This window comes from Scleropages formosus, chromosome 24 (assembly GCF_900964775.1).
Source record: "Scleropages formosus chromosome 24, fSclFor1.1, whole genome shotgun sequence".
Lineage (NCBI taxonomy): Eukaryota > Metazoa > Chordata > Actinopteri > Osteoglossiformes > Osteoglossidae > Scleropages > Scleropages formosus.
The window spans coordinates 13987846-14003019 of record NC_041829.1 but is presented as its reverse complement, the minus strand read 5'-3'; the positions used below and the strand labels follow the sequence as shown (position 1 = coordinate 14003019).

Genomic DNA, 15174 nt, shown 5'->3' with positions numbered 1-15174 from the left:
TACTAATAAAAGACACGATAATTATAAGTCCAGGAACTGAACTGAGCACTACACATTCAAAACAATACCACGGTCCTCTTTATAATCTTCATGAGGTCTTTGTACATCATATGAGATTTACGTTTTGCATCACCAGTAACGTTGATGACAGTGATTTCTTTGCTTAGTAAATGTCAAAACAATGCATCTGTACAGATATATTTATAATTTTTACAATGCCATGACTTGTTTCCACCACAAAGCACTTTATGACAACATTTGTAAATGTCTAAATACACAATACCCCTTGTATTGTCACTGATGCATGAATCTTATTTTTATTTGATTTAAGTAGAAATACATACAGACCCTCCATAATTTCTAAAGCTTCTTAAACAAGGATTTCCTTATTGTTATTTTATTTACATATTCACTTCTGCTGCATGTGAGTATGAATATATACGCACATACAGACAAATATACTCTTTTTCATCTCAACACATTCTGAAATTTCAAAAAGAGCTTCAATATGAAACAGATTAAACATCTTGTCACTGGTTAACTTCATAATCTTTACTTCTATGACACACATTGCCAGTTTTAAAATAAAAACTTTGTTATAAGTTGTTGGGTATGTTGCTGGCTATGACCATTTAAAGTATCGACTACAGGATAGCAGTTGGCATTTTACAAAAGTGATTTGATTTAGTGGTCAGCAACCCTTTCACAGTATTTGGAAGAGTTTATTGCAAAGTTCATGGCCTTTCATCTCATCTTGCGCAGCCTTAGTCTGTTCTCTTTGTCACGTTTTTTCAGCGCGTTGACAAATTGATTGAAGAAATGTTCTTGATCTTTCCGTTTCTGAACCAGCTTGAACCTCTGGTCTCTACCGTGCTTCTCAGAGAACTCCTTAAATGTCGACCTGCCCGGGCGAAAACGCCCATTGAGAAAGAATAAACAGGGTTATTTTTTCTGGATTTCTTGACATTTGCATGCTTTTACTTTACTTGCACTGTACTTAACATGGAACGAGAAACTGTGCTGTAGGGGAAGTATTCACATATTCATTAAGCGTTCCATACATGAAATACCTGCAGCTCACCTCCCTCTCCAGAGCCCTGGAATTTTAATCACACTATCATTTGGTCTAAAGAGTCTGCCGAAAGCAACCGAGGTTCAGCACTCTGCTGGAAGAGGAGCTCACACACAAAGACCAAAGAAAGCCCTCAGTGAGGAGGAGGAGGGGATCAAGTGGCAAGTGAGGACCTTGAACAATATTTTTGATGATTTTCACTTAAAGCAACTGACATAAAGACCAAAGAACTGAGTGTAATCTACAGGAATTTAGATATTCTTACTGCATATTCTTATGACCAAATGTTTAAACATTGGAACTGTAGCACAACAGCACCATTATATAATAGAATTATTACTCTGAACAGTCTATTTATACGAGCAGCAGATGGCATAGTGGCTAGAGCCTTCGCCTTGCAGTCAAAGATCACAGGTCCGAATCCTTGCTCCCAGTGTCGTGCCTCTGAACAACATCCTTACGCTGAGTTGATGCAGTAAAAATTACTCTGCTGTATAAATGTGTAGCTCCTTCTAAGTGGCAAATGTGTGTGTGTGTCGCTACTCTATGATGGACTGGTGTTCCATCCAGGCTGTACATTACTTGCACTCTGAGCTTCTGGGAAAGGCTCAAAGACTAACACGACCCTGTCTTGGACAAGCAATTAATGATAGTGAGCAGGGAATGAGTGAATTGTAAGCAGCTTAGTACACAAACCTAACACTGCAAAGCTGCTTTGTGAGGACTAAGACTAATGAGTTAATATTAATTTTGAGATAAGAGTCCTGAATCCAGGTCATACATTTTTAGCTTAAGCATAATAATTGATGGAATTCTACATGTACAAAAAATGATGCCTACAGCCTACAGGAAGAGAGAATATTGTACACTTCTGAGAATTCAGCTTGTCTTGTCCCATCCCTGCTCCATGTCAAGTACTGTTAAACCCATTTCAAGATGACAACACAGCATTCTGTTTTGGTATGTATCTCCCATCCCATGGAGCATTCCCCTTTTTGATCCTTTAACAACTGTGTGTACCACGGTTCCACACACCGGCCTCAGAAAAGTACTGCAGGAACTCAGAACCCAAGGCAAGTTCAGTAAAAGCAGGCCAGTACTTCAGAAGAAGACAAACTAAATTTATACTTGCATTTTTCTACCGTCTCTGAAGGGTCTCAACGCCACTGTTTTCCAACAAATCCACGCAAACAGCAAGCAAAGCGACATCTGTACTGTAGTGTTTTTTTGTTTGCTTTGATCATATTTCATCTTTTTAATCGTTTGTCTAACAGCCTGCAAAATTTCCCAGAATCTCTCTTATGTAAAATCAGTCTCTTTTACTTTTTATTTTGTTTATGTTTTAATCGGTTGTGTTTGATTTCCAGTGACTTGCTGTTTAATATTTTTGGCTCTGGAAAGGCGCTATGTAAATAAAATGCATTATTACTATTATCATTTCAGTTAAATGACAACTCCTGGTAATTTTCTTTCACCACTGGAATAAAAATCATAATGAAATATTTAAAATATGCAGGTGGATAGATTCTTTCTACCTGGATGTGATCTTAGATTCCTCAAGAAGTTTGCGAAATTCCTCCTTGGCCTGTTGCAATTTGCTCTTTTTTTCTTTATATTCTTCTTTTATTCTGGCCTTAACAAACTGGTCAAAAATCTGGAAAGGGAAACACACATAATTGTAAATTCATACTCCAAAAAGACCTTGAAGGTTTACAGCCCTTCAATATGTCTACATAAAAGCCAATAAAAAATTTAAGTGAATTGCTTCAGCAAACTGCTGTTACTGAAACACGTGCAATACAGCGAAGACCTTGGAGAAGGAAATCTAACCTGCTTTCGTTCGTCTGAACTGAGCAAGAGATAGCGTGGATCGAAGACTATTTTGTGCAATTCTTTTTCCCAGGTAGAAAATGCGGACACCTACATTAAAAAGAGAAGGATAAATTAATTAGTAAATATAGAGTAGGACTAGGTTTTCACATTAAAAATAAAAAATGAAATAAATAAATAAAAAATACATTTGAAAAAATAAGGTAGGAATAAGTGATCTCCTTCTTTTGAAAGAGAGCTGAATTCTTGATGTGAAGATTGTGTCTTGCAGGCATGGTGTATGCATGGTTTGCAGATGCAGTGATCATCATTCGACACACTGCGGGACTTAATGTATGTTACCTTCCCCAGGCCATTGCAGTCATACAAGGAAAAAAAAAAAAAAAGTCTCTTTTATAGTAAATGTTACTCACTGAAGAAAAAAAAAAGAAAAGAAAAAAAAACGAACTGTTGTTTCTTTACTCCATTTTTTGGCCAAAATTTCGGTGACCTTGGTTGGACAGTGGGCCCCCAGCAAAGTGCACTATGAAGTCCAGAGTGGTATTACCCCTCGCTCCAAAAGCATGTCCCTGAAATGTGCGATCCGCAGTTCCAGTGGGAGAATCGTAAGATGGCGGGCGGTTTTGGTACACTTCTCCTCATTTTTGTTCTTCTCTTGATCAGAGGAAAGAGAGTCTTCCATTCTTTTCCCAAAAAAATAAAAAAAAACAGTCAGACCTCACAGACCAGAGTCAACACACCAAATTATCCCTCTTCATTTTTTTTTGGATTGGGATTAACAATAATTTACCTAGGTAAACTGTACATTGAAAACGTACGTGTGTGTGTGTGTGTAAGATTGTGCTTGTATATATTTTGTATTAAGGTACCAAGCAGTTGTTCAGTGGGACTTGAAGGACCTGCACTTTCCACAAATAATTCCTATTCAAGCGTTAACATTCAAATTGCTCTCTGCCTTCACCTCAGTCCTTTGCCACTGGTCCCACAAATAAATAAATAAAGGTTAACTGTTTTGGTGAAGGGAAAGTTTGTGGAAGTAACATTTCATAATTATCTGTTTCATAACTGCAGACATCAACTAACGCACGGCACATGTTAACCTTTCACAGCTTGTCATCTATATCACTTTGCCAGGCCGACTGGCAGGAGTTTAATGGGCCGCGTCTAAGGCCATGGGCCTTCCTCAAGTAATCATCCCTCATTTCCTGCTGTGGTACCTTTAAAGACTCAACACATTCGGTTCAGGCTGCTTCAGGCTGAAATACCACAAACGCTGCTGTGGGCAGCATAGTGAAAAGCATGACCCCAGAGACAGAAATACACATGATGTATGCAGTTTTATAGCTTTCCTCTAAATTGTCTGCAAACCGAAACCTGGCTTTCAAAAAATCCAAGTGGTCTACTCTGTGGAGTGTGTCTTCAGCAACAAACTGGGGGGAAGCACTTCTGTGACAGTATAGCCTTACAGGCCCCAAACGCTCCAACAGGTATATAAAAGCGTGTCCATACTTGTTCCTTTTGGTCTTGCCATTGTGTCCCTCTGCATCGTCCTCATCAGCTGAGAGGGAATTTAAACCTTCTTCTGCTGAAAGAAACGATATGGCAAACAGTCGACATCAACAACAGAAATGAATTACTCAGAGTCCTTCTAGCTGTGAAGTACATTCAGCAGAATTCAATCAACTCTGAACGAGTGCATTTCACATGGGGAGGATCAAATTAACACTTTCAAAGTTGTTTTAATTCCAGCGATAACATTTTATGTATCTTTTTGTGTATAGATAAATATTTTGTAGATACATACATAGATAGAAAGACTGAATTACCTGTCCTGCTTTTAGAGAAACGTTCTCATGCAACCATTTTATTGAAGGTTTCAAAGTGTCTATTAACAACTTTGAGCAGAATGCATTTGTTTTCTGTGATATTCATCAGTACCCAATAAATTACTGGCTGGGTAACATCAATCGGCAACACTACCAGAGTATTAATTATTTATTTGCTAAAATATGTTTAGATTACTGTGAAGTTTCTGAGATTACAGGAAAATGACAGTCAATGTGTATTAGCGGGACTAGAATGAGCACCATGCATTGACCTTCATCAAGCAATTGCTGGAATTTCATTTCATGTGTCAGTTCGCTTAGGTTAGGATGATCAACACTGGCACGTAACTGTCTGACTTCTTGTGTCATTGCTTTCACTAAGATTAAAAAGCTCTCAACAGTTTATTTAAAAAATTTTGACCAAAAAGACCTTGTTGGAAAGAATCTACACAGTAATGGTCTGTGGATCTACATTCAAACGACTGGATGACTGGCTGCTCATAAACCACACTTGGTGCCTCATGTCGAGTCAGTCACAAACTAATTTGAAATATTACAAGACGAAAAATCAGAAACATTAAAGATTGAATAGCTGCAATGTCTGAGCTGTGAAGTTCAAACGGTGTAGGTCATCAATATGTAATCTCTTAGTAACTGCAATGAAGCTAAATCAATAAAGACAAAAGAACCTTTAGGGAAATCTAGTATACCAGATAATAACTTGCCAACAAGATCAAGTGTAATTCAATATTTACACAGCTAGTCACACTGTGAGTTCTTCCGATCAAATCTTTACGAACAAATATTAAGTACTTTGAATAGCTTCACAGATTAACCATTATCATTAGTATGGAAATAACATAGGCAGGTCATGAAAGTTTCAAACATTTAAAATAGATTAAAACTGATGGACTAGAAATTACAATGAACAGGCTGACACTGTAAATCACAAAACTTCATTAACAGAGAACTTATAACCTTAAATACTAACACCACTAAAATTAGACTCAGGAAGAAATGTCTCTGTTTTATTTCCATGCTTTACTGGAAAAGGAATATTATTTTCTTACGGGATAATGAGCCCTTCTTCCGCTTGTGCGGCGGATCTTCGATAATTCTGTTGAGGTCTCCACGGCCTTTTAAATCAAGGGGCTTCTCCCAAACAGAGAGTTGCATTGTGGGATTGAAGAAGAACACCCTGTCATCCCCTGTCCAAACTACGCACCTGTGAGCCAAAGAGAAGAAGGGACAGAGAAAGAAAGTCACGATGCAAAACGTCAAAGGTGTTTTAATGAAATCCCAATAGCTTTTTCACTTTGCCTCCCTGTATTCAAATACAAACTGGTGAAATTCTGAATTTATGCTTTTCTTGCTTATTTTCAGTGTTGGGTCATTTGTATTTCTATGAACAGGTTGAATGCTTCCTTCACTGGTAATGATATAGGCTAGGTTCTGGCCATGGTTGTTCTGAAACATCAGTTTTCTTTGCTGTTCATGGGGCTTCTGATGTTAGAATAGTTAATTGAGAAAAGGGTTCTTTTTGTTTGTTAATTCTATGTGGGGGGGATTGCACTTGTTCCTCTGTAGAAGAACAGGCTACATTTAAAAAAAAGAGAGAAAACCCTATAGGCTTTACAACTGCAACAAAGGTTTAATTTTTTTTTTTTTTCTTTAAATAGTGAGCTGACTTTTTCAAGGGACTTACAAGCTAGGGAAAAAACTATGAAAGTCGTTGTAGACTGCATTCACACTCATTTGTCTCTTTTTTCCAAAACAACTTAAAATGTTAAGCTCCTTACAATCATTTATCCATTTATACAGCTCAGTAATTTTACTGCTGCACTTTAAGGGTAAACTGTGGAAGTTGGAGTTCAAACCTGCAACCTTGGGGTCCAAAAGCAGCAGTTCTAACCACTGTGCTACCCTCATACAGGAGCACAGACCACACCCACCTCCTGAATTATGAGTTGCCAGGTGTGCCCATAGCAAAGGACTCATGTATATTAATAATCCATGTCATACAAGTATGGATATATTAAAGAAAAAAAAAAAAAAACTTGAGCCACCCATTGCCTTCATAACAGCTTAAATCTTTCTTTAAAAGTGGTAATACAACCACTGAACCGTGTATAGTTTGATACTGAACCATTCTTCAAGACTGACACCCTGCAGTTCTTTGAGGGATGAACTTTGTGGAAATCAGCTCTGCATTCTGCACTCCAAAATGAGAAGCTCAGTGATATCCGGTTACTGAGGAGGCCACAGAATTGTTTGCCATGGTCCTGGTGTTCCACTCCTGAATCCATTTAGCTGTGTTCAGGGGGGCGTTGAATTATTGTTTCAAATTATGGAAAAATCACAAAGAAGCAGAGTTTACACCATAAGGGACACCGGCTCGCCAAAGATAGTTTATTTGTTGGCCATTACAAATGACCATATATTGAGAAATTACTGGATCCAAAGACTCCCACAGGACTCCTACAGCCTATACTGTACAACCAGTTTAGTAGTCAACAACAGACGTTGTTGATTGAAGGCATTCTTTGGCTTTCTCAAAACACAAACCCATCCATTGGTAGCAAGACAGAGTAAAAGATGACTCATCAGACCATGCAATGTTTTCTACAGCTCAGGGGTGCAAGTTCTGCAATCATTACTCCAGGTTATGCCTTTTTGTACCTTGGCCTTGTATACAAGCAATCACTAAACAGTACCAACACCATAAATTCCAGCTCATAGCCTAGTTTTTCCTTCAGTTTGGGGCAGCAGTGTTGATTCAGTTCTGCTGTAAATTTAGAGCTTGCTGTTTTGTACGTTTTAACACCTGTCCTGTTAAGTGTGTGCATATCCGTCTCGGTGGGCTTTGACTGCTTGTTTTTTTTTTGCAGCACAGTTTTTACTCACTCATCAGACAATGTCATAATTTGACACAATGTTCTTCTTGCTGCATTAAATAGTTTTGCAGTTGCTGTAAGTGCGGCGGCAGCAATTCAGATGCCGGTGTTTTCTCTTTCTCGCCATCTCACCGTGTTGCTTTGGAAACTGTCATATTAAAGTGTCAGAACTCTTTTATAGTGGACACACTGGCCATTTTTATTCCAGTTAATAAGACTCACCTTGAGTGGCTCCCTTTGTAACTGCGCTTTAGTTGGAATTGCTCATCATGTCATGGTCATGTTATTTCAAATACTCTCCATATGTGTGTCTCTTTATCTGCACATTCATTTTAATAACATACATTTAACAGCCAATGAAATGTCTGCCTGGAGCCACTATGCTTCCCATCTATACAGTTTTGAGAAAGGTTGTTTTTTCTTCTTCTTCTTCTTATTATTATTATTATTATTATTATTATTATTATTATTATTATTTAGTGGCACAGTGAATTCTGCTGCCACCTCACAGTCCATGGATGGTGAGAGAGGATATTTCTTCCCAAGTCTACATGGGTTCCTCCTAGGTGCAACAGTTTCCTGCCACAGTCCAAAGACATGCAGTTCAGGTCGATTGTTCACTCTTACATTGGCCATTTGTGTGTGTGTGTGTGTGTGTGTGTGTGTGTGTGTGTGTGTGTGTGTGTGTGTGTGTGTGTGTGTGGCTACCTTGCAATGGACTCGTGTCCCATCCGGGGTGTGCCCCCTTCAGCATTGCATTAATGCTTCTGGGATGGGCTTTGGATCACCGCAACCCTGCTCATGACAAAGTGGCTATTGAAATTGCATGGGTGGATGGATTATTATTTAATAATGATCTCTTACTTTTAAGATAATGAAAACTAAGCTCCTTGCAAGGCACTCCACCAATCCCACAGAGAACAACAAAGCAAATTCTTGGGTGGGCTCACCACTCATGAAAAATCACAAATAATTCAAAGTGACTTCACTCCTACCACTGGAAACCAGTTGTGACATTTCATTTAGAATTAGTTTCCCTGCATCACCCACTTCCGATCCAGCTTCCTGTGGGATTGCTATATATCCACTGTATGATCTTAGAGGTTTTGTAATCATAGTCCTTATAATCCAATATTCACACATAGACAGATGGCCAATAGAACTGAAATTCTTTAGCTCCAGGCAATATAAGCTTTGTGTCTTGCTCGGTGTCCTAATAAAATAAACATAAAGTATAAAATCTCATATTTTCTTGATTTCCAGTACCAAGAAATATTTTTCATATCACTACATCAAATGGTTTTTTTATCTACCGAGAACAATTGAATGTGGATTTCCACTTGGTGTTACAAATATGTAGACTGTGTTCTTCTGTTTCCAATGTGTGTTTTGGTGTTTTTTTTCCATATTTATTTTTTCAAGGCCTTTCATGCCGAGTCGAGAGCAGCTGACAAACGTATAGCTATTACCTGTGAAGGAGAACCAAATACGTCGGATGGGTCCTGGAAACAAACATGTCGGGGTTTCAATAAAGCAATGATCCTTAAAGAGATTGTATATTAGGTGGAGAGAATGCTTGTTGTATCAATAAGGACTTCCAGGCCATATTTCAGGTCCACAGTCACCTGTCTTTCCATACCTTCTGTTTATACCAAGATGTCAGTTTGTGAGGTCATCTTATAAAAAAGTCTCCCACATATCAAGTGGCGTAAAGTTAAAAGAACTAGACTTTGAGTAGGAGACTTTTAGGATCAAACCTCTGAATGGGGTATTTATGCAATAGAAAGACACTCAAGCTAATCATCCTAAATGGAGAATGAAGCAATAACTGACGCAGGGCATCTTCTCTCTGTAAAAGATTTGATAAAAAAAAACATTTATCATTAAGAAACCACTGGTGATGATTACAGTGGTGAAGTGTTGTATTATACTCTGCACTGGCAAGAGCTGCAAACCGTCATTTTATACATAATTTTGCATCATGAACACAGTGGAAAATTGGCTATAGAAGAAATGGTTAAGAAATGATGAACTCACCTATATTTATATTTGTGTTGTCTGAGGACGGTTATGTAAAAAATGTTACATAAACACGTTGCAAACAAATTACCCAGCATTTCAACCCAATGTGTTCAAATGGTACGTCTGGAGAAATTTACCATGGCGATCCAGGAACGGGGGTGGATGCAACTGGCCGTTTGTCCTTTGGGGCACTTTCTTCCTCTATGGTGATCTTGAGTGGCTCTTCCTTTAGGAGCACAGTTGCACAGAAGGTCCATTTAGTCAAAAGAATCAAGTCAATCATTTTCGGACTACACCTTTTTGAACAACATCCCTGTCCTGTCAACCTCACTGGACCAGCCCGCGTTGTACTAATACGGATTTTTGCTTAGTTACTCTTAACTTCAACCACTTGCACTTTATGGTCTTATGAATCAATAAGTGATTATTGGGGTACAGTACATTTAAGCTGTGGTCTGATTTCTGTTACTACAGCTACTCTGAGGACAGTGTTTCAATGTACTGTTTGCTGTCGGTGTAACTTGTCTTTAATACACGTCTTAAGATGTATTAAGATGTGAGAAAAAAATGCAAGATAACAAGAGAAATAATAATACCAAAATTCTCACTAAATAACAGTACATACAACGATCACTTGGAATCTATCTCTCCTTTTACAGAAATGCTCTGTATGAAAAATCTGAAAGTGAGGTCCATTTCAGAAAAAAAGGCAGTTCCTTCAGCTGTTTCGCAATTGCACAGTTTCTCACTCCACTTTGCGTTTGTACTGTTTCCCTCATGTTGCCTCATCAACAGGGGCGGTTCAAACAATAAAATATTCATCAAAGCGTGAAGCACAAATGTCAATATGCCTATGGGACCAACTTGTGAACTGGAAATATGATTACCTTTTGAATACAGTCGATCACACTATAGACACATAAGCGCTTATCAGCTATAGAAGCAGGCAGAAGCACTGAGTAAATAATCCTAATAAGGTAGGTCTGAACAACAGAACAAGAGAATAAATAAAAATAGTTAACACAAAAGTGCATGCGTTGGTAAAATACCAAACACGTATCTTACTTGAAGGGGTTTGCTTTTACTCCTACTGATGTGTAAAACCGCTGAGAATATAACAATTTCTGGAATATTCATTTTTATGCATCCCCAATAATTTCATAAAAAAGCACAGATTGTTGCAAGATAGCCGGTTTAAACCAGTAAAGCCTCTAACTCACAGACTGAAAAAAATAAATAAATAAACTGAATTACAGCACCAGTGCATGGCCAACCACAGAGATCACCGTCTGTGCTCTGAAAGGACTGATGGGTAACAATTTAGAGGCATCTTGCATTCATAGTCATATGGATGAAACTTCTGGGAAGTTTTTGGCTAATTAGGATTCCAGGCTTTTTTCTACAGTTACTGAAAGGGGATCAGACTTTATGTACAACATATGCTAAAATATCCTACATTTTCCCTTGTCTTCTCTGCCCATCGCTCTGCCTATCCAGCTGTATAAATCCACCAAGTGGAAAAGAAGATAGAGCTCCGCTTTTTGATTTTGTTTGCTTTTCATTTTGAAAAAGTAGGATTCGAGTCACGGAGAAGATGACATTGATATAAACTGGCGGGATGTGATACAAACCTCATTTTTGTTTTCAGGCGATGGATCAGCGTGCAGGACCACTGTCCCCGTACAAGACGTTTTCCTCCTATCTAAGCTTTTATCTGCAGGCACAAAGACAGACAGTTTAATATGTGTTTGACATTGAGGCTCAGTCTCAAATCTTTCTTTTTTCTTTTTATCCTGTATAATTTCATATAATCCATCAGCGGGGGAAAGAAAAAAAAAAAAAAAAGAGTTTGAGTCACCCGGCAGAGAACCAAAAGTGTGTGACCGCATTAGTCGTGACTAGAAATTTTGAAACATCGTGAAGGGCTCAAACACTGTTTGTCGCTCCTGGATTCAGGTAAATGGCTGTCATTTTTTACATTCCCTAGAGCTGAAATGTCTGAAGACACTGCTGCCTCACTGCAGCAGTTAAGACTTGACGTAATGAATTTTCAGTGAAAATTGACAGCTGCCCTTGTATTTATCTGGAAGAATAGCGAAAAAGGTTATGACCTTCTCACTTCATGGCTGCAAGTTCGAATCCCACACCTACTTCTGGCACCGAGTCTAAAATTTAGGATCCAACAGTTATTCTCCGGAAGGACTTTCCAAAAATGTAATATAATGTTTTGAATGTCGGCCTTGTGGACAAACTCCCAAATCTGGACTTCGGGAGTTTTTTTGCTTTGATGAATTCTGGCAGGCTTTGACCACTTTTATATAGCTGCACGCATCAAATGGATTCACAGAATATATTTTAAATGGGCATGTATGGTTTTCAACTCACTCTACTGGCTTTAGAAATTGCCTTCAGAACACTATGTGCAGTGCCCTCAAGCTGTAAGTTAATATGGTTTATATGTAATTGCTCCACTCTGTATCACACTGTGAAATAAATGTAATATTAGACTCTGGGGTAATGCTGGCAAGAGGAAGCATCATCAAAACTGCAAAAGCCAGTATTGGCACTCATGACTGCATCACTTTAAGGCGGTGTGTGGGGAGGGTTATGTGTGTGTTGTCACGTCACTGGGGAGAACACTAGCAGTAAAGGTAAATTACAAATGCGTGTTTTCTCCATCAGGAAGTCATTTTTTTACTGCATCTTCACCACAGTTTAACAACAAATGCGCATAACATACAAATGTATTAGTTTCTTTTTTGGAATGCTGTAAATTATTTTTTTTAAAAAAATATATATATATATAAGATCAGGCCCCATGAGAACAATACCAAGAATCTGAAATATGAACTATAATAAAACATAGTGTAGGTTCAAACATCCAAACTTTACCTGCTGCCATTTGTTCTGTCAAGTCTCCGGCCATGACGGTCACTGCAGGTGCTGACAGGGACGTCACCTTGGCGATGGGCACAACAGGACCTGCCAATCCCTCCCAGGGTGTCCGGGCTCCAGAGGTAAAAGAACACAGGACCACAATACAATACGACGCAGTTAAATTGCACTTCACACTAAATTTCCCACAGTGTGTGACTGTGTGCATGTGTGGCTAACCTGTGATGGTCTGGCATCCCATCCATAAAACTGAAGTTAAATGACTTTTCAAGGCCAGAGTATCAGCTCTGCCACCCCATCCCCATCACTTCGAAAGATGCTCGCTTTACGTCTACGTCCGTAACCCCCACTCTCCCTATTGCTCATTTTTTCTCATCTCAACAAGTTCTCTGGCCATGGAAGGAGAAGGAGAGACTTTTTTGTTAGTTAAACAAATTTATGTCAGCCAGAGACTGAGATGGACCTTGACGACTCTGAACACACACGGCTTATTGCACTGGCTGTCTGGCAAAACTGCCTCACTCGATTTTCTCTAAGCAGTAAAAAGCCCAGCAGTACATAATGCTCTCCCCTTCACAACATTCATTCCTCCCAGCATCAAGCTTGCGAGCACTGCATTATTTTTTAATTGCCCTTTTATTTTCCAGATCAGCAAATGTGCACCAGAAGACATCATTTCCCTTTGATAATTGTCATTGCTTCCAATGGATTCTTTTACTCTCATTAACTGTTTTTGAACAACAGAATAACTTTTCAGACAGCTGTAAAATCTCAGGTGGTGCGGCGGGCTTGGCCAGGTCCTGCTCTCTGGAGGGTCTGTGGTTTGAGTCCTGCGTGGGGTGCCTTGCGATGGACTAGCGTCCTGTCCTAGGTGTGTCCCCTCCCCCTCCAGCCTTGCGCCTCATATTGCTGGGTTATGCTCTGGCTCACTGTGACCTGTGTGTGTGTGTGTGTGTGTGTGTGTGTGTGTGTGTGTGTGTGTAAAATCTTAGGTGACCAGATAATTAGCAATCCGGTTACTCAGGTCCTACACAGTTCTTGATGAAAAATGTAAAAGATCACAGAAGCAAAGGGTTAAAATGATATAAATGTGATATGCAGTCAGAATAATAAAGGAAGAAACTGCTCATTTCCTGTGCTTGAAAAATCTGTATTGTGATCAGTAAGTGACCATCTGAAATAAGAGCAATGCAGAGTCCTGCCATTTCACTGCAATAAATATCACATTAATTAAACATTAATTTCCTAATGAGTGCTGCACGACTCAATGGAAACTCAAAATCGTGAGTGGTTTTTATGTGATCGTTCTGCTGCTGAACTATTACCAAATCAGCTCATGGTGTGTTCAGCATCTCTGAGTGCTGTTACCATTTTGAGTTCAAGGACTATGGTTAAAATAAGGTAGTGATGTTTGTGTTTCAGGCAGTCAGTTGGAAATGTTACCCAGTCTCTTGAAATCACCATGATCTAGTACTGCTAGCTAATTTACAAAAATATTTACAGAAAATAGTGTTTAACCCAAACAGCCCAGTCTCTAACATATAATATCACTCATTTGTACACTAAGTTCAAAGGTAGGAGGATACGGTACATCCTGGACAGAATGCCAGTCCATCACAGGGTAGCCACACACAGTGCATGCAACTTACAATACCCAGTTTACCTGCACTGCATATCTTTGGACTGTGGGAGGAAACCAGAGCAAAAGACAAGTAAATTTCACACAGACTGAGCTGGATTGAGCAGCACTATCCACTGAACCTCCATGGTGCTCCAATCTTGGGATAGTTTCTATAAATTTTTGTAAGTAAAATTTCATTTTTCTGTCATAGGTCAGAATTAATAGAAGAAATTTGCAACATATATGTTATCAAATTACATGGACCACATACACTACAGTACCCGCATTTGTTCAGTTTGACTTAGTTTCATAGCTTTAATTCCAAGTTTAAAACTTCAGCTGAAATCTGAAAAAAAGAAAAAAATATATATATGAAAACAAGTTTGGGGGTATATTCTAATTCTTAACCTCGAAAATGGTTCTGATACAGAAAAAAATTTGATTGGGTTATGCATTTTGACTACTGTAGTACAACTGATGTGTATTCAGGCACCGTTGGAATTTTCAAAGTGATTTTTTCCCAGCCCTGAGAATTCAGGATTATAAACAAAATGAACATTAAACATGATAACAACCATTTTTTTATGGTTTTCAGACAAATCCTATGGGCTGTAGCTGACTAAAATGTTTATGGTGGATTAAAATAACTGCACTGAAAATGCCTAGAGGCAAAGCACCTTGAGTTCTAATTATATCAGTCACTGCAAAGGAAAAACAACAAAGGAGGGGGAAAAAATCATATATTTTATTTTTTATGGTCAACTGTTCAGTCTCACGTTTGCACCTAGTGGAACTAATGTCATATAGCTTGTGATAGCAGTAATGGCATTCTTAAAAAGTCTGAAAGTGAGGAATAAATATTTCATTGGCAGAAATTAGTCATGTATTTTCTCACACTGTTAATAATAATAATAATAATAATAATAATAATAATAATAATAATAATCATCTGTTGGACTGTTTTTCTCCAAAGTTACAACGTTAAGGTACTTAAAAAATACAAACCTATTTAGA

The 15174-nt window shown here is 38.5% G+C and overlaps 1 protein-coding gene across 2 annotated transcripts in view; it reads right to left on the bottom strand.

Moving 5' to 3' along the window:
- Positions 1-354: 354 nt before the first annotated feature.
- tcerg1l (transcription elongation regulator 1 like) overlaps positions 355-15174 on the bottom strand; it is a 66833-nt gene continuing 52013 nt past the window's right edge. The window contains exons 5-13 of one of the 2 annotated variants that reach the window (XM_029248913.1): positions 12537-12653; positions 11276-11358; positions 9782-9870; positions 5799-5953; positions 4412-4487; positions 3450-3585; positions 2903-2992; positions 2608-2726; positions 355-901 (exon numbers count right to left, since the gene is read on the bottom strand). In XM_029248913.1, the coding sequence (XP_029104746.1) occupies positions 745-901; positions 2608-2726; positions 2903-2992; positions 3450-3585; positions 4412-4487; positions 5799-5953; positions 9782-9870; positions 11276-11358; positions 12537-12653 (1022 nt within the window). In that variant the 3' untranslated portion in view covers positions 355-744. The remainder of the gene's footprint in view (positions 902-2607; positions 2727-2902; positions 2993-3449; positions 3586-4411; positions 4488-5798; positions 5954-9781; positions 9871-11275; positions 11359-12536; positions 12654-15174) is intronic. The other variant, XM_029248914.1, reaches the window with a different exon arrangement.